Consider the following 18,070-nt stretch of genomic DNA (forward strand, 5'->3'; position numbering starts at 1 on the left):
CAGTATGTCACCCAGTCCAGTGTCAATACATACTGAGTATTGTCTGGCATCACCAACATCACAAATACAATCACAACCACGTCCCATTTCTCTGCCTCCCCGGTCTTCCGGTACTCAGGTCCTGCAATTCTTCAATGAATGCACCGCAACCGTCATAGCCCAACGTCCACCGCTCCTCCCTTGTCCCTGGATGCATGCCTACATGGATGCATGGGTGAATGGATAAGGTAGACTGACATCAAGCCACGAGAGATGGATCAACAGAAGGCACTCCTCTTCGGAGCTGCCGCGGCAGTGCGGTTGTTTCTATTCACCGCGTTCCCCTCCTTACCGAGTCTACTCGCTGGCCGTGTCGAGGTATCCACGCCTGTGACGAGCTTCAAGAGACGTAAGCTACTTCATCATCAGTGGTGCAATTCTTAGAACCACCACACTGCATTGGTATTTGGCTTTTGCTAATGGCTCTCTTCAGTTCAGGAAGGCCTGTTTCTCTATGTGCACAATGTCTCCCCCTACGACGGAGGGGTTTACCACCAAGTACGTGCCCCGGTTCTATCCCAATCCATTTTCATCCAAACAACACCATATTGACATCTCCCAGGCGCCTCTACTCCTGCCGCTGTTCTCCCTACTGCCGAACCCCTCACACTACCCTTTCGCGACAAATCTGCTTTATACCGCGGTGGACCTTCTGGGCGCTCACGCCTTGATGCTCGTCGCGGATAGTGGGCAATCTATTACAACTAGACTATCCAAGTCTTCTAGGAAAGACCTGCGGTGGAATAGTGCCGCTGTTGCTGCGAGGTATGTCCGTACCCATTTGCGGAGAGTGTTAAATCTGACTTGGCTAGCTTTCTGTTTAATCCTTTCACCCTAGCCGCTTGCATCGCACGATCGACCTCTGCTTTGACCAATCTCTTCGTTTTATTAGCATTGGCCAAAGCCTCCCAGGGTGCCAGCATCACTTTTATTCTCTCGCTCTCCATCGCCTCATACCTGTCCATGCACCCCCTGCTACTATTCCCACCTTTGTTGATCCTCTGCTACGATGTACGAGCGTCTAAATCTAAAGTGGCACCGAGTCCGCTTTCATTCACGATAGTCCATGCAGTTGCCTTAGTGGTTACATTGTGTGGTCTACTTTACGTTTCGGCTCTCTTGATGGGATCTTGGGAGTTCTTGTCAGCAACGTATGGCGTTCGACTCTTGCTTCCCGATCTGACACCCAACGTTGGTCTATGGTGGTACTTTTTCACGGAGATGTTTGATTCCTTCCGTGAATTTTTCCTTGGGGTATTCTGGCTTCATGTCGTTTCGTACATGCCGGGCTTAACCATCCGGCTCCGAAAACAACCTTTGTACGTTGCAACTACACTGACCGGTATCTTTGCGGTCTTCACTCCGTATCCCAGCATTGCAGATGCGGCGCTGTATCTGTCATTAGTGCCACTATTCAGGCACCTATTTCCATGTGAGTATTATTTCAGGTGTACATCGTGCTGCGCTAACCTGCTCAGTGATGCGGTATTCCTTTCTTGCGTCAGCTGTCGTACTCTACGCATCATTTCTTGGGCCAACGTTCTATCACCTTTGGATATATGCGGGGTCGGGTAATGCCAACTTCTTCTATGCAATCACCCTAGTATGGAGTCTAGGCTTTTCAATCATCATTGGGGATTCCTTATATGCTGTACTCAGGGACGAGCTTGACGTGGAAAGACCTGAATTGCGCGGCAAGGAAGTCGCTCGGATATGAGCTGTCAAATATGCATCATGATAGCAATAGATCGCACCTCATCTTCGCAAGAATATCTCACAGTGGCCATCTACACGCGCCGGTATATATGTGGTGCGTTTAACGATTTGAGGCGTTGAAGTTCCCGTCTCTGCAGGCCCTGCGGCGAATCAGAGGACGTCCCTGGGTGCTGTTGTGCGACGGGATGTTCGGATCCTAGACTGATCAATCATGAAGATATGACAAGTCTTCTCCGCTCTGAAAATATTGTAGATCTCTTAAGAGGTTTTACGAGTCACAGTGTGTAGTCGTACCCCATAGAGTCATTAACAATGACAGACCGGATATTCGACCCAGCCCGGGAGGAATAGGTCACGAATATTTTTCTCTAATCTAAAGTTTTGTTTGCTTGTGATATCCCACAACGTGCGCCACTGTTCTGAGGTCGGCTCACTCTGCCTTCACCCATGCCATATCTTGCATCGCTGCCTTCACTTTCACCCGTGAGTTCACCTAGCAACAGAGGAGCCTCTTCACCCACAAGCTTCTGTCACGGCAGGTAACAACAATGCCCTATAATTAGTGGCCTCTCCAACAATTCCTCTTCGCCAGTTTTTCCATTTTCCTCAGCTCCTCTTATCCCAACCTTCTCAACAATACTGCTCTGTTTCCCATTCAATCATCCACTCCGTCCCTCCTACCCACCTACCCACCTACTCCGAAACCATGAGCGGAGACAGTGTCACCTTCACCAGCCGTGAGATGCACCTCATCTCTTGTGCTTGGAAGTGCTTTGACTCTGAGCCCAAGGTGAGTTCGACATATAATCGGCCTTTGGAACGTTTGGGGCCTTTGACGCCATCATTTCTCGTGCCCGATAGCATCAACAACTTCTATCTTTGCTTTCGCTAACATGGTTACTTAGATGGACATGCAAAAGCTGACCGAACTCAGCGGGTATTCCAGGAATTCCACTCCAGTCATGCTCGGCAACGTCAAGAAAAAGATGAAGCAGAACGCAGCTTCTTGGCCAACCACCAGTGGCACTCCAACTGCGACCCCCAAGAAAGCGACTCCAGGTGGGCGGAAGAGACGTCATGCTGAGGAAGATGCAAGTGACGACACCGAAGGTTCACCAACCAAGAAGTCCAAAGCCGGTCGCAAGCCCAAAGCTTCAACTCGAGAGAGCAACAATGATGGGGAGATACCGCCGCTGAAGATCAAGAAGGAAAAGCTCAGCGAGTTTTGCAATAGCTTCGATGACAACCAAGGCCAGACTGGGTTCAATCCATACGAAAACACCTTCTACTAAGGCCAGCTGCTCACTGGTCTGATAGTTCCGCTCCAACATGAAGGCCAAGGAGAAAATACAATCTCTACCGATCGCCACTTTCAAATCTTTATAGCGGAAACACGATTGGACTTCGATTTGAGGGAGGAGCTCAATTGGGAAGTGGTATAAAGGCGGTCATTTCAACATGCTCAAGTACTTCTTGTATTGGACACACGGATTGAGGGCCTTTTCGGGCTGTTAATCTCATGACTGCTCTTCCTCTTCCTTAGTTTCACTTCTTCCATGGCTTCAGCTCTTCTCTGTTACGAAAGAGTGTAGCTGCTGCTCAATCTACAAGTATCACTTAATCTTCGCTCTGCTTCAAGTGATGATCGTAACTAGCTATAATGGTACTCGTAGAACACAACCTACATCATGATGATTGCAACATCAAATGCACAAACACATTGCCTCTACACCGTATGATATGCGGCAATTTTAACATACGATTTGCAACGCCTAACATGCCAAGCAACAAAGTTGTGATCAACATGTTTTGTTTCAATCGCCATGACTGTACATACTGAACAGAGCTCAAGAACATGACACGGAACGTCGCTATGTAGATGATTTCATCTCTTCCGACTAAGAGGACAGCCTCTCGGCAGCTCAAATCCAAGATATACCCTAGAAACGAATCACCTTCGGACATGGTTTCTCACTCCAGTTCTGGAAATTGTCTTTCCTCACTTTGGTCCCTGTCTTCAATGCATTCCTGTCCAAGTGTTTCAGCGTATCGCCAGATGATGCATTAGCCGCAAGTGACTTACCACATATCGTACCCACTGTTCATCATCAAGCCTACGTGATGGATGCCCTCAGGATCGTTGGCACAATCGCATTTGCCGCCGAAGAACACTGCATCGCCTGCTCGGCGATCTGCGAAGTTAAGCTTCCTGCACGGATGAATCAGCACCCATTATACCCTCCATGCAGTTTGACGTGACGGACTTATATTTCAATTTGCTTTCGCTGGCACAGTACATGCTCCTAGTGACTCTCAAGCCTTCGGAAAACAAGTTTCGCCCAGTTACTTGGCAAATGGCCCACGACACAAGCCCCGAGCAGTCGTATCCGCCACCCGTGGGGCCGTTGCAATTCCCGCCACCCCAGTGATCTACCACTAGTCAGCTTGATGCTTAGAACGCTCACTTCTCATATTTTCTCACAGGGGGTTCCTTCTGCCGTTTTCGCTTTTGCCAATATTAGTTGGCCTAGATTTTGACCATTGGAATTTGTGATGCAACATTTGAAATCGTTGGGTCCAGGGCAGAGATTTGACAAGATTGGCTTCCCTCCGGTGCACTTGTCCGTGAAGCGACAGTCTCCGCTCTGAGAACCGCTCTGGCAATTGGGTTTTGTGCAGCATTTGATATCATCAGGTGTACCTGGACACGCATTACTGATGTAACTGCCACCATCCTTGGTGCATGAGGAGGTTGAGATGCAGACACCACCTATGCCACTTTTGCCAGTACAAGGGCCATCCACTTTCGCGCGAGGTTCAAGGGCACTAGCACTGATGGCAGTGAAGAAGATGAGTGAAGATATGATTGTCATAGGCAACATGTTGCAATCAATGAAGTTCACTTGGATTTGGATATGAATTCTTTGCGTGATGGATTGAGCATAGCACATTTAAATCGTTGCTACTTACCCTCCTCTTTATATCTCGCCCTTGATTCCAGAATTCCGGCAATATGATTGCGGCTGAGCCGACTCGCCAACCGTGGGACAACCTGAGGATGCAGATAAATTGACTTCAACCCGAGAACACGACGATTACGAGGGCAGGTCAGCATCCTTGATTTACCAAGAGAGATTGGACATCCACTCCCCTTGAATGTATTCGTACTTCGCATTTGCGTTACCTTGGGGATTTGTGACTGGATCTGGGGACCGCCAGGGCGTTGAATATGGTCCATTACGAAACCAAGGTTGCAAAGAACGTTCGCGGAGGTGGCGCAAATTATATTACATGCCCAAATCCGTCCACCCACTGACCGATGCACCCCTTGACCACTGGCCCTATGGTCCACACCTTGCATGCCTATCTCGCTAAGACCATCCAACCACAGAAGTGCATCCCCTTTGTCGGCTTTTCAGCTCTTTATTTTCAGAATAGATATCCCTGTATTCCACGACATGTGCTCTTGACCAAAGCGAATAATTGTGTGGCCCCTGGGTGTAGATATTTGAGATGTTGGCACATAGATCTATCCAAATCGAATCAAGTATTCAGCGCGGCACCCAAGATATTTCTCCCTTCTGTCTCTCCTTCCCGCAACTCATACTTAGCCTGCTCCCGAGCTTCTACTCCATCTCTGACAACTGTCCCTGCAGGATCTTATGGACTACCTGGTTGCTCTGGGACCGTGAATCTCAGCTCATCGTTGTCATTCGCTCAAAGTCCCCATCAAGCTTGCTTCATGGGTACTTGGTTGGTGTACTAGCTAGGACATTTAGAAATTCAGAGGGCAAGTAATCGGTTTCACTAGATATTTGGAAGACAGACTATGAAGTTATCTAATCCTCGTCTGGGTGTCATTCACGCGCGCGCAGATGTTTGATCATGAACTTCCGACTATATTGCAATGCCTGGTTCGCTGACTAGCATGCTTGACGGATGGTCTCTAATAGGATATGGCCCTCGTTAAGCCAGGTAAGAGGAAAGCAGCCTATGAGAGTTTTCAACACCGGTCAACAGTCTCGTTGGGCACTTGAGGAGTGACCATTGTGAGGCGCGGCCGATGGGTGCTAAATGACCTTGATAACTAAATAACGATAAACTTATTTCTCCCTTCACTGTTTGGCGCCGAACTATAAGTATGATGCAGACGAGATTAGACCCTCTTTGATAATCACTTTAAGATAAAAATAGAGTTTTCATTTGGGGTATACCTGATAACGCGACCAATACCGAAGACAAATAGTGAACACACGGTGTGTTGTAAATATTTTAGCTCGTTCCCAAAAGGTCTAAACCTTTCATTAATCATTTCAATCTCCTTATTGCTCTCTAGCGCCGTGGACAAGGTGGTTGACGATGTTTCACACTCCAAGGTTGCATTGCCTTTCGCATACCCAGTGCTCTCCTCGACGATCCACTGCTGTTTTTTGGATGTCCAGTGGAAGTGTCGTGAAGAGTCACGGCAGGCTTGACGGCCGAAAATCCACGATGCATCGTTGATTGTACTGGGTTGACAGGTTCGACTATACTTCCTTTATCACCATTGCTAGAGGAAGGCCCACATGGAGCGTGATCATCGGGTTTAGTCGGTGAACTGGATAAGAGAATGTACCGTTTGTCCTGATACGGCTCTGGCGACAGTTTTCTTGGCCTGCCGATCATAGGAACATTGAGTGGCTTGCGAGCGACATTACTACTGCTTGTCGAGTTTATAAGAGCAATCTTGTTAGATGGCGCAGTGGTCATACTCAAAGATTGAGAGTGCGATAACAATGGGTGCGTCGTAGAGAGCTGAGATGATGGATCAACCGGCTCGGTGCGGACCATAGATGATTTGCTAAAGAAATTCGTGATAGTACCCTGCCCAAACGATCTGACTTTCGGTGGTTTGGGGCCAGACTTATCTGTACCAGCCTTCGTCACCTGACTGAACACGGACTTGCCTGCTGCTGCAGTTGATGCGGGAACGACAGCACCGAAAGCTTTTGCTTCCTCGGCGAGACGGTCCTGGCTACTCTTGACGGCGCTTGCAGTCGTGAACCCTGGCAGAGTAGCCGTCAGGGTGGTATTGGCGACGGAGTAACTGGATTGCATTGTGGTGGAAGCACTGTAAGTTCTAACAGGGCCTGAAGAGTCTAGTCTGCGACGTTTGTACGGCTGCTGCACGGTGACATTGACATCCAAACATTTAGATCGGGCGTCATCAAGATGAGGATTTGACCAGGCCCCTGAGCTTCCATCCCCATCCATCTCCATGCGAGTCAATGGGTATCGAATATCTTCGGCCCACTCCTCATTGGTACGTGCAGCCTCAATCAAGTCCATAGTTGGACAAGGCCTTGCAAGTATGCCACCAAGATCGCGGATCGTCTGCTGACAAAACGTGGGCCCTTGGGGGCTGAAGAGCTTGAGCATTCTCGAAGTTGAAACGAATTTGGAGACCGTTGTCTCTTCACTGGATGACTGTTTGTGTGGGCAGCTAAGGTACAACAAGCCTTGGGCTCGAGTCATTCCGACATAAAGTAACCGCCGCTCTTCATCGTGATCTTCAGCTCTGGAGTGCGGTATTGAGCCGTCGTATACGCCAGGGATGAAGACTGCCGGCCACTCTAGACCCTTTGCAGCGTGGATGGTCGAGATAGTTACTTGCTGTTGATCCTCTCCATCCGGTTTCTCTACCTCGGTTGCGAGAGCCACGTTTGCGAGGAATTTGGATAAGATGTCGGCAGCGGTATCCTGTCGTTGTTCAATGCCTTCCACGACTGGCAACATGTCGGAATCGTCAATTGAAGCTGATGCCATTTGCGATGCCTGCGTAGCAAGTTCGTTGACATTGTCCCAGCGCTCCTCCCAATTATCTTTATGCACCCCTTTGAGATAGGCTTGAAAAGATAACCTTTTGAGAATATGTGCGATAAGATCAAACAAATTGCATTGTTCTCCGTTCTCCGGTAGAAGTTTCCGCCGAGATGTCAAGATCAGGTTAACGAAGGCGTCGATGCCTTTCTGTGCTTGTGTCGCAATTTTTGTGCGCGGGCGACGCTTCCCTTGCGCATAACCTAGTATTAGACTCCACAAGGTCATCTTTCCCGTCTCGGCCTCGTCTAACAAAGCTTTGATTGTTACGTCTCCTATTTTCCTTGTCGGCACGTTGATTACCCTAATCAATGCATCGTTGTGATCAGGTTGATTGATGACCCTTAGGTAGTCCAAAACAATCCTGATCTCGGCACGGTCGAAAAACCGACGCCCTCCGACCATCTTGTACGGTATGCCAGCTTTGGCCAATGCCTTTTCGATGGACATAGAAAGTGTCGATGTTCGCAGCAGGATGGCATAATCGCCGTAGTTCAACACGCCCGCGGTGAGATTCCTTGATCGCTCTATCTCTTCCACAATCCACCTGGCCTCGACATCTTTAGTGAACAAGTGGCGAAGGGTAGGTTGTATGCCAATACAATGAGTGGGAACCAGAAGTTTACTTGGTCTGCTTTGGTCCTGTTCAATAACAGCCTGTGCCGAAAGAAGGATGTTGCCGGCAGAGCGATAATTTTTCTCCAGATTGATGACCACGGTGTCGGTGTAATCCTCGCGCATACGATACAGGTTCTTGATTTCAGCAGAGCGAAAACCATATATGCTCTGATCCGGGTCTCCAACGATGGTGATGCGTCTGAGTTTCTGAGCAAACAATGCCATAAGTTGGTACTGGACGTTGTTGGTATCTTGATACTCGTCGATCAAGACTGCCTCGATGTTACAGACGCAAGTTGGATGCATAGATAATAGTTCGGTACATCGAAGCAATAAGTCGTCATAGTCCAAGAGATTCGAAGCCTTGAGTGTTTCTTGATATTCGCTATAGATGCGCGCGAGTTCGTGTTGATGGGCCTTGTTGCTAGTGGCTGCGAATTGTTCCGCCGTTGTCCCTTTCGCTTTGAGGCCAGAGATCCGAGAGCGAGCAGGATCAGGCTCAATGCTGTAGTTGTTACGAGCTATGATGCGTTTTATCATGGCCTTGCTGTCTGTGGTGTCGGCAATTCCAAAATCCTTCTTGATTCCGATCTCGTGGCCATATCGAACCAAGAAGCGTCGTGCTACAGAATGAAAAGTCCCCAGTATGAGCTTCGATTCGAGTTCATGCCCAAGCATGCCACGTATCCTGTCTTTCATTTCCCGCGCTGCCTTGAGCGTGAAAGTGCAGACGATAATGTTGCATGGTTTGAAGCCCTCACGAGCGACGAGGTACGCGACGCGTGCTGTCAAGGTCTTCGTTTTGCCAGAGCCTGGAGGTGCCAGAACCTGGAGAACTGAGGCACGACTGGTCACAGCACTGCTCTGTGCGTCATTCAGGCCGTCCAGCAATTCGTCCATGAGGGCCGTTCAAACGCAATGCATCCAGACAGTGGTGGTGTTGGGAATTTCTTTGTAGTGGATATATGCGACGGGAAGCCTGAGGTACAGTGGGTGTACTCTTGGCGGATCGCGCTATCACGTGCTGGCAGGTGTACGTCTTGCTGTACTCGGTACTGAGAGAAGATATAATAACCTTGCTACAAGCATCAATACGAATAGTGATTTGAATAGGTAGATATTAGTACTAAATTATAACATCATGGTTCTGTACATTAATAACTGTTTTGAATTAGGATAATATCCTCCTCTTCCCTTGGTACTTTTACACATGTTAGCTACCCAGGTACCTACCTACCAACCATGATATAAATAAATTATTATGGTAGACAGAAGAAGCTAGCAACAAGTAAACAAGTGTTCTTAGTATACACCTAAGCCCTTTTGTACGCACCAACGATATTGAACATCTAGGGGAGCAAAAAAGTATTACCTGGACGATGCCTAGGTTCTGGAAAATTTGTGCAATGGTGAGGCTGCATGTGTCCGTCCATAGGCAAAAAAGAAATGACTCGGCCGAGGCTCGAACTCGGGACCTTCAGTGCACACAGGAAACGCAATCGGAATCACGTGATGTAAGACTGACGTGATAAACCAACTACACCACCAAGCCATGAAAATTGAGTAATAAAATTTTCAATAAAAAAATTTATATTCTGTGTGCCAGTCGCAATTGAGCCTCCACGATGATACGATCCTACCCTACCTCGTATTTACGGACTGTTAGGACTAGACCCAATCATGGGTAATTCAGGACACTGACCTAGGTAACGCAGTACGGAGTGGGTATACTATCATTATTATAGTAAGAGTATCAGTAGGTACGAGGTATTGTTGAATGAGATCAACTCTGATCTGCACTAATTACCTAGTTACCCGCACTGCACTTGTCGTCCTGTACTGTAGTAACACCAGCCACCGCACGGAACGCCTACGGAGTGGTAGGTAGTTACTCGTACCTTGTGTGCTTACCCTCATCCAATTTACTCGTGCTCTCTCTTCACTTTTCATCAATCACTGACGACGGAAAACGAGGGTTCAACCATCACTCGCTCTCATCTTTAGTCTTCTTCCTCCGAAACTTTGCATCCATCGTCTCTGCAAGTATTCGACCACGAAGAAAGAATGCCTGCCCGCAGCTCACCCGCCCTGCGGCACATACTCCGCACGACAGCCAGCACGACAGCGCCGCTACGTCAAATTCCCCAAGTCACGACGCGAACTTTCCACAATGTGCCCAGCTACACGCAGTCCCAATCCCAATCCCAATCCCCATCACATCTAGCCCAATCGCGGTCCCGCTCCCCAAGTCCCCCACCGTCCTACATCGCATTTCCCAAATCTCTCCCGGCCACACTGGCCCCGAGGCCCTCCACCCTTTACTGGACACGGTTCTCCACACCATACCGTCTGAGCTCGATCCGCACGTTCTCCTCGACGCCGGCTACATCCTTCCCAAATTCGTCACCGTCGACATCGCCGTCATCCCCCGAGGCGGCGCAGGCGATTGAGGCGGCGATTGTGGAGATCCAGGAGCTGTACGGCACGGCGCGCGACGAGTTCGAGATTGCGGCCGAGGAGACCGAAAAGAACACGACGTATGCGGCTGGGGATAGAGAGGCAGCGAGGGAGGAGTTGGACAGGCTGTTGGGGTTCTATGAGGGTGTCGTAGAGGGGCAGGATGTGGCTGTTGCTGAAGAGGTGAAAAGGAGGGTCGGACAGAGGATCAGGGAGTTGGAGCAGGCGGTCATTGCGCTGGAGGAGAGCGTAACACATGGCGATTAAGTAGGTACCTAGATGGGAGAAAACATCACGAATCTACAAAGACTAGTTCTCGTTGTAAGACTATTTGTTCGTATGCGTAGAGATAGACATACAATCCTCTCACCAGGGCTCGGGAAAATCTCGAAACGCTCAAATGCTTGATTATCCTGATGCATGCTACTCGCGTGAACCTCAGCGCCCTAAGAATTGCACGTCCACCGGAAAACCGATCCACTCACCTCACAACTTACGCTCGCAATGTCGTCTGTGACATGCATGCCATGCTCGCTCATGATAAAACTGCAAATGCGCTGGCGTAAGAGACGCTGCTGTCTCGCACGCTCTGTACCAAACTACTCCTTTCATACCTGACGAATTTAAACCTAGCGTTCTCTCTGTCAATGCCTTCGCTCGTCTCAACAGCAGCCAGGAATACGCCAATGGGGTGTCTTCCGCACACAGTATTGCCTGTAGCTTCCAATTGGCTCAGAAACCCTTGGTGTGAGCCCGACTCCACCGCGTCCATACTCTGCCGATCCACCTCGGCAATGCTTTCGTGGATTGGTCGATCGGAGACGGGAATGCCAGCTCTTATCTGGGTGGGTGGGCCGGATTTGGGGACGTAGTAGGTGTACCTGAAGCGTGAGCCCCAGTGGCAGAAGTCGGAACTTATGACGAAGACGTTCTTCGGGTCGGCGAGGTAAGGTGCAAGATGCTTGCCCAGAGAGCGTTCCGTGGCTGCCGACGTGCTACCTATCAATATGGGGACGAGGCGGGGCAGATTTGCGAGATCATGTGTTCTGGTGATGTCAGTTTGTGTGGGCCGACAGGCGCAAAACCGGGGCCAGGGAGGGGGAGAAATCACCTTGACAGCACTTTATAGATGTAGGGTAGATGCATCTCTAGACTATGCTCGGCCTCATCCACGGCGGCGGACATCCAGTCCAACTTCCAATCTTTGGCAATCGATTGGACGAGCTCGGTATCTATGGGAAGCGATCCTAGGGGCGTATCGTATGTTTCGAAGGTGGTCGTAGCAGCGCCTGTCAGATAGTGATGATGTGAGGGGCCAAGAAGGAACACGCGCTGACTGTTGAGATGTCAATTGAAGGTCGCGCCGAGTTCATCAGCGTGCCGGGCTGACTTACGCATTGGACCAGTCGATGCTCTTGTATGCCCAAGCCGCAGCAGCGCCGGAGTATGAGTATCCAGCATGCCTAGGTAACATCAGTCTGGGTGGTTTTGCGGACAGCTGCTGGCAGGTGGTCGTGTGTGAACGTACGGTGCGATGATAGCCCGGGCGCCTTGGGTGGGTAGTGTGAGGGGACCTTGAACAGCGGAAGCATGTCCTATGGGTGTGGTGGAGGAGGGGACAGCGTCAAGCCAACTGTCGAGCTGCCGACTGAGCTCGTTTTCCTTGTGAGAGTACCATGAACCCGCATGTGAGGCCTCCCTGGAAGAAGACATGGTCGAGGGTATGAATGGGTGAATGGGTGAATGGGTGAACGGGTGAGTGAAGGAATGAGGTGTGGTGGGAAGCCAAAGCTTTTGTGGTGGCAGTAGCAGTTTCGGTGATGATGGATACCTTCCTAGGTATGGAGTACTTACTGTGTAGGTATCTAGGTACCTGTGTAAGGTAACTACCTAGGTAGGTAGGTACCTAGGTATTATTACTTAAGTACGAGGCAGGTACGGAGTACACACCTACATAGTTACCTACTACGTAGGTAGCGGGTACCTTGTACTATTGACTGTAAGACTTACACAGTACGAGGAAAGTGACAGGATGAATTGGTCACGGGAAGGGCGTCATTGTGGCGGACACAGCGGGCATGGCGGGGTAGTTGGGACGATAGGAAGGAAGGTACGAGTAGGGAGCCGGGAGATGGCAGGGGTTGTCGGGTAGGAGCGGAATTACGAGGTGGAGGCTGGAGAAGAGACTACTACATACCTAGTACAATACTGTCGTCTACAAGTACCTCCGTACTGTGTACACGGTACCTACAAGTCATGTGCAGAGTACCGAGTACTCTGTATCTACTACAAGATAATTAGGTAGTGGCTTGTATGAACGGAGTACTCCGTACTTGAGTACGGCCTACAAATAATTACCTTGGGTGCCTTTGGTATGGTATACCCGGTAGGCACTACCTACTCTGTAGCGCCTACACAGAGCAGGTATCTACAAATGTACTAGCTAGTAGTGACTTGGAGGTAGTAGGTACCTAGCGCGACACGCATTAGTACGCATCTATCCGAGTACCACATACATGCTCCACGCGAGTGAGCACTGAGCACGCGTGGTCGCGTTACCCATTTCCCAGCCGTGACGCGCCCAGCCTCACCACCTACTTACATACCTACTTACTACCTACCTAACTACTCACCACTTATCACTTACCACTCAGTGCCAGTCCGTGTTCTCCTCGATTGTTTCACCCATCTTTATAACTGTTACACAGTGCAGAGTACATAAACCCAGAAGCCTCATTTCCATCACTCACACCCACACCCGACACTGACACTCCGCACACTGTCCCCCTCCAACTACACCCACAACCACAACCACAAACAATCCAATAATGGGTTTCAAGCGCAAGCGATCTACCCTCGACGACTCGCCTCTCTCCATGTCCAGCTTTGCCTCTTTGAACACTCCCGAGGCACAATCCCCGACCCCCATCCCACATGCCCTCCATTCAATCATGGACATCGACCCGCAATCTCAACCCTATACCGATCCCGCCGCGCGATTCGGTCCTGTCAAAGACTGGTTTGCGCATGCCCAAAGAGTCAAGGCCTCAGATCTAGGCTGTCGGACGCGCAAAAGGTTCCGCGACAATAGACCAGACGAGCGCACCATCCACGGTTAGATCTCCCACCCCGAACACCTTTACACACACATCTCGAGAATGAAACAGTGGATCTCGTTCAGTCTCTATCATGTCTTATACTACCCTTGCTAACTACAGTACACAGAAATAACTATGAATAAACTCTTCTGCGCGCAACGAAACCTTCCCAATGCTTCCCCCATTCCATCCTTGCCACAATACCCAGGTGTCGAGACCCAATCTGTTCCTGTTCAAAAGTCGACGCTTCATTCCTTTTGGAAGATATCTGCTCCCCCGGTACAGCCGACCCAATCACCCCCAGTACACGTCCAGCAGCACCACGAGGCAACACTACAGGCATGGGACACTCCGCGATGTGAAGATTGCGACTCTGTCCTCCAAGCAGCAGACGGCATGAGCGTTGACATAGACATGGATTCAGATGCTCACGGATGCCAATTTGCATGCAATGAGTGCGGTCGCAAAATCTGCGCATCCTGTGCTGTCGTCTCCAATCATAGGCACTGTCTGCAGTGCGCCACAGCAGGCAGAGAAGGACGATGGTGATGATAACAAATAACACCATGGTCTTGGTACATGTTCTTTTGAGTAATCGATTGTAATCTCTACGTCTTTTTAATTGGATACCCAGCATTTCAGCGTTCAAGGCCAGATTGTACCTTGGCAGCGTCTGGTTTATTAGGGATTTGGGGACGATGAGCACCCACACACCTTGGGGCAAACGGGTCGTTCATTGCACCAAAAAAAGATAAAGTGGACGAACTAGCCCTGAATACAACTATCTGCAAGAATCGCATTGCCCTTTGTCGTCCTTGAAAGCTCCATAGCCTGCACCATTACTCACATTCGTTCCGAGCACATACACTGGCGCTTTCCATGCACGCAGTTCTTCGTTGTGCTGAATGTACCTGCATTTGCCCACTCATCTACCTGTACGCCGTAGACGATTGTATAACGTGGTGCTATCTCGTCCAACTCCTGGTGTGCCGATCGATGCGAACTCTGGCGATGGTGATCTCGTGAGCTCCACATCACTATGTATTTGTATTGTATTATTTACCAATACGGGTGGGTTGTGGCGATGGGGAATTAAGGTTGGTCACTGTATGCAGGTCCACAGGCAATGCGTCTCTCCAATTGGCCAATCGCCATCTTGGCGAGGCGGAGGCGCGACCCCAAATTTTCCCGGCGCCATGTCAAAACAAACACTTTCATTCATTCATTATTCGATTAATGATTCCGTCAGTCGAAACTTGAACGACTCCCGACAGCGTACAACTCAAGCCGACGAGCACTCGCCGTCGTGGAGATTTTGTGATGATCTGATCGTCCATAACGACTGACTTCCACTCCTTTATCCCGCCAACTCTGCGAACTTTTCTGTGTTTCGCGCGCCATTCTTTATCTGCGAACCCCACCCCTGAATTCTACACTACCGCCGTGTAGCGGAGAAGAACACGATGTCGGAGAGAGTAACACGGTCGAAGACTGGCAAGACACCGAGGTATGTGAGACGAGACAATTGCCGTACTCAAATCCACCAGCCTTCAACCAGCAATGAAACCATGACTGACGGCGCATTACCTACCACCCAGCAAACCCTCCAATCCTGGCTTCGTCGAGACGCCCGGCCGAAGGAAGTCTCAGCGCAAATCGATTGTCCCTGGCCGTGAGGCATCTGCCACCCCCGAACCTCTGTCGAAACTCGACCTCCAGGCCAATGGTGCAGAGTATGGACATGCGAATGGATTCTCCACGGGCATTGAGAATGAGTTTGCTAATGGAAACGTCAACGGATACGCCAACGGGCACGCCAACGGGCACACCAATGGGCACGCCAATGGACACGCCAATGGACACGCCAATGGACATGCCAATGGACATGCCAATGGAAATGCCAATGGAAATGCCAATGGAAATGGTCAGATGAAGACAGACCCATTCCCATTGTCCAATGGAGTCATCGTACCCAATGATGGACCAACGGCCACAAAAGACGAGAAAAAGCTCGCAAAGGAACTGGATCGATTCCCTAAGACGGACGTATCCGGTGCTAGCGAGTTTGGAGGCTCTTTGGGCATGCTCTCTATGATGATATGCTTTCCCATTCTCATGTACTACATGTGGATCGGAACGACCTTTTACGATGGCAAGATCCCAACCCCGGCGCCTGGCGAAAATTATGGCAAGTTCTTGCAACATCTCTGGTATCTCGTTAGGACACACGCTTATCCCAGTCACCGCGCTTGGTCAATTTACTGGTATTTTGGACTTACTCAGATGGCTTTCTACATGCTTCTTCCTGGTGTCGTCCGTCACGGTCAAGCTTTGCCACATCTTGGTGGTAAGCAATTACCGTACTATTGCTCCGCCATCTGGTCATTCTACACGAGCATCGTACTTGGTTTGGTCCTACATTTCACGGGTTATTTCAAACTCTGGACGCTTGTAGACGAGTTTGGCTCTATCATGTCTGTTGCCATAATCTCCGGGTTCCTTTGCTCCTTCATTGCTTATTTCTCTGCCCTTGCCCGTGGTGCTACCATTCGCATGAGTGGTTATCCTATCGTGGACTTCTTCCTCGGAGCAGAACTTAACCCAAGACTATTTGGTATTCTTGATTTTAAGATGTTCCTGGAGGTCCGTATTCCGTGGTTTACTCTCTTCTTTCTTTCTCTCGGCACCTGTTTGAAGCAGTACGAGGACTACGGCTACGTCTCGGCATCGGCAGCCTTTTTGCTCTTGGCACAGTACCTGTACGCAGGTGCATGCGCCAAAGGAGAGCACTTGATCATCACAACTTGGGACATGTACTATGAGAAGTTGGGTTTTATGCTGATTTTCTGGAATATGGCCGGTGTGCCCCTTTCCTATTGCCACTCTATTCTATTTATCGCCCATCACCACCCGGACACTTACCAGTGGCCGACTTGGTTTGTCCTGGTTCTTGTGGTCCTCTACCTGGGAGTGTATTACGTTTGGGACACCTGCAACAGCCAGAAGAATCAGTTCAGACAAGAGGAGAGGGGTGCCGTGGATGAGCGCAAGACTTTCCCTTACTTCAAGTATGGCAAGATCCACAATCCTCAGGTCATTGAGACGGCCCAAGGAAAGAAGCTCCTTTGTGACGGTTGGTGTGAGTAACAACAAAATATTGCGTACGCAGAAACAACCCTAACGATCTACAGACGGAAAAGCTCGCAAGGTTCATTATGCCTGCGACTTCTGGTTTGCTCTTAACTGGGGCCTAATTACTGGCTTCACATCGCCATTCCCGTGGTTCTATTCATTTTTCTTCTTCTGTATGATTATTCACCGGGCCCGTCGCGATATCGAAAAGTGCCGCCAAGCCTATGGCGATGCATGGAAGGAGTATGAGCGGAGGGTCCCATACCTTTTCATTCCTGTAAGTTCATTTGGAAATTATAACATGAATAGTTGCAATTCTAACGATATCTTCAGTATGTTTTCTAACCCCTTCGCGAGTCTGGTCCTCTTCTCGTTCTCGTTCTTTGACTCTTTTTTGTTCTTTCGATTGCTGTATAATACACTTGTACCGTATACGCTCGTCTTTGCATGGCTCGCTCCATAGTATCCATAATTTATAAAGTAATATCCATAGTGCGATGGATGCGGGTATTGTTGTTCAATGGTTGAGCCGGAGTTTGATTGCATGACTCGTATTTCTGGTAGACCTATAACGGAAACGAAAATGTCTCGCAGATTAATAATGCAAAATGTACCAGCTCTCATCGATTGAAGCTAGGAATGTGTGGTGTGGTAGCTCTCGGACACTCAGCATACGTTCAAATACTTTGGTCTATTCACTGACGGAGGCAAACGCGTTCTTCCCCCCCTACACCGTTCAAATCTCACAAAATTCGTTTAAAGTCCTCAACTACCCTTTAGCGATCATACTCCGCATCTCCTCCTGTTGCTCTCCCAGGCGCTTTAAGTTCAAACTCCCGACAGCCCTAATCAAAGTTTGAATAGTTTCCAACACCCGTGCCAAAATGCGTGAAGATTCCTCCAAATCCGTGATTATTGCCTGTGAAGATTGAAAACTGAAAGCTTTCATCACCCATACCACGATCGCACCCGAAGCCGTGAGCGAAATCCCCGAAGCGACCTTCTATCCTCGCCAAAGACCACCAAACGGTTCTCCGCAGCCGTACTACATCAGCGAAGGGGGGCATCTCTCGGTGATTTAGGGACTACCTTTATTCGTTTAAAGTCGTTACCATATTTATCGCCGAAGGCGTCCTCACGCTCGCCCTTTT

General features: G+C 49.5%; 8 protein-coding genes and 1 non-coding gene across 9 annotated transcripts; 5 read left to right on the top strand and 4 right to left on the bottom strand.

The window, feature by feature from the left end:
• Positions 1-2: 2 nt before the first annotated feature.
• On the top strand, positions 3-2,104 carry BU24DRAFT_497482 (PIG-U-domain-containing protein). The gene is made up of 5 exons (XM_033534270.1): positions 3-388; positions 473-537; positions 602-804; positions 852-1,471; positions 1,518-2,104. Exons 1-5 carry the CDS (start codon positions 253-255, stop codon positions 1,754-1,756), a joined length of 1,263 nt encoding a protein of 420 aa, XP_033377662.1. The 5' UTR covers positions 3-252; the 3' UTR covers positions 1,757-2,104.
• A 194-nt stretch (positions 2,105-2,298) lies between these two features.
• BU24DRAFT_474229 (uncharacterized protein) lies at positions 2,299-3,090 on the top strand. Its single transcript, XM_033532833.1, has 2 exons — positions 2,299-2,545; positions 2,661-3,090. Exons 1-2 carry the CDS (start codon positions 2,462-2,464, stop codon positions 3,045-3,047), a joined length of 471 nt encoding a protein of 156 aa, XP_033377663.1. The 5' UTR covers positions 2,299-2,461; the 3' UTR covers positions 3,048-3,090.
• Positions 3,091-3,695: 605 nt separating this feature from the next.
• Positions 3,696-4,637, bottom strand: BU24DRAFT_468295 (uncharacterized protein; the record flags this gene model as incomplete). The annotated part of the gene is made up of 4 exons (XM_033532511.1): positions 3,696-3,783; positions 3,839-3,964; positions 4,020-4,185; positions 4,238-4,637. The coding sequence occupies 4 exons, from the start codon at positions 4,635-4,637 to the stop codon at positions 3,696-3,698; spliced, it is 780 nt and encodes a 259-aa protein (XP_033377664.1).
• Positions 4,638-5,782: 1,145 nt separating this feature from the next.
• BU24DRAFT_428862 (P-loop containing nucleoside triphosphate hydrolase protein) lies at positions 5,783-9,183 on the bottom strand. Its single transcript, XM_033529581.1, has one exon. It carries the CDS (start codon positions 9,130-9,132, stop codon positions 6,088-6,090), a length of 3,045 nt encoding a protein of 1,014 aa, XP_033377665.1. The 5' UTR covers positions 9,133-9,183; the 3' UTR covers positions 5,783-6,087.
• Positions 9,184-9,679: 496 nt separating this feature from the next.
• Positions 9,680-9,784, bottom strand: BU24DRAFT_t89. Its single transcript has one exon. It is a non-coding gene; the product is annotated as a tRNA-Val (tRNA).
• A 65-nt stretch (positions 9,785-9,849) lies between these two features.
• BU24DRAFT_428863 (uncharacterized protein) lies at positions 9,850-11,089 on the top strand. The gene has a single exon (XM_033529582.1). It carries the CDS (start codon positions 10,297-10,299, stop codon positions 10,954-10,956), a length of 660 nt encoding a protein of 219 aa, XP_033377666.1. The 5' UTR covers positions 9,850-10,296; the 3' UTR covers positions 10,957-11,089.
• Positions 10,982-12,726, bottom strand: BU24DRAFT_428864 (UPF0103-domain-containing protein). The gene is made up of 4 exons (XM_033529583.1): positions 12,218-12,726; positions 12,084-12,152; positions 11,801-12,025; positions 10,982-11,735 (listed from the first exon to the last, which is right to left on the bottom strand). The coding sequence occupies exons 1-4, from the start codon at positions 12,400-12,402 to the stop codon at positions 11,225-11,227; spliced, it is 990 nt and encodes a 329-aa protein (XP_033377667.1). The 5' UTR covers positions 12,403-12,726; the 3' UTR covers positions 10,982-11,224.
• A 497-nt stretch (positions 12,727-13,223) lies between these two features.
• BU24DRAFT_428866 (uncharacterized protein) lies at positions 13,224-14,775 on the top strand. Its single transcript, XM_033529584.1, has 2 exons — positions 13,224-13,803; positions 13,915-14,775. The coding sequence occupies exons 1-2, from the start codon at positions 13,518-13,520 to the stop codon at positions 14,334-14,336; spliced, it is 708 nt and encodes a 235-aa protein (XP_033377668.1). The 5' UTR covers positions 13,224-13,517; the 3' UTR covers positions 14,337-14,775.
• Positions 14,776-15,014: 239 nt separating this feature from the next.
• On the top strand, positions 15,015-17,632 carry BU24DRAFT_428867 (uncharacterized protein). Its single transcript, XM_033529585.1, has 4 exons — positions 15,015-15,294; positions 15,386-16,926; positions 16,979-17,196; positions 17,253-17,632. The coding sequence occupies exons 1-4, from the start codon at positions 15,251-15,253 to the stop codon at positions 17,262-17,264; spliced, it is 1,815 nt and encodes a 604-aa protein (XP_033377669.1). The 5' UTR covers positions 15,015-15,250; the 3' UTR covers positions 17,265-17,632.
• The last annotated feature ends 438 nt before the right edge of the window (positions 17,633-18,070 follow it).

This window comes from Aaosphaeria arxii, assembly GCF_010015735.1.
Source record: "Aaosphaeria arxii CBS 175.79 unplaced genomic scaffold BU24scaffold_14, whole genome shotgun sequence".
Taxonomy (NCBI): Eukaryota; Fungi; Ascomycota; class Dothideomycetes; order Pleosporales; genus Aaosphaeria; species Aaosphaeria arxii.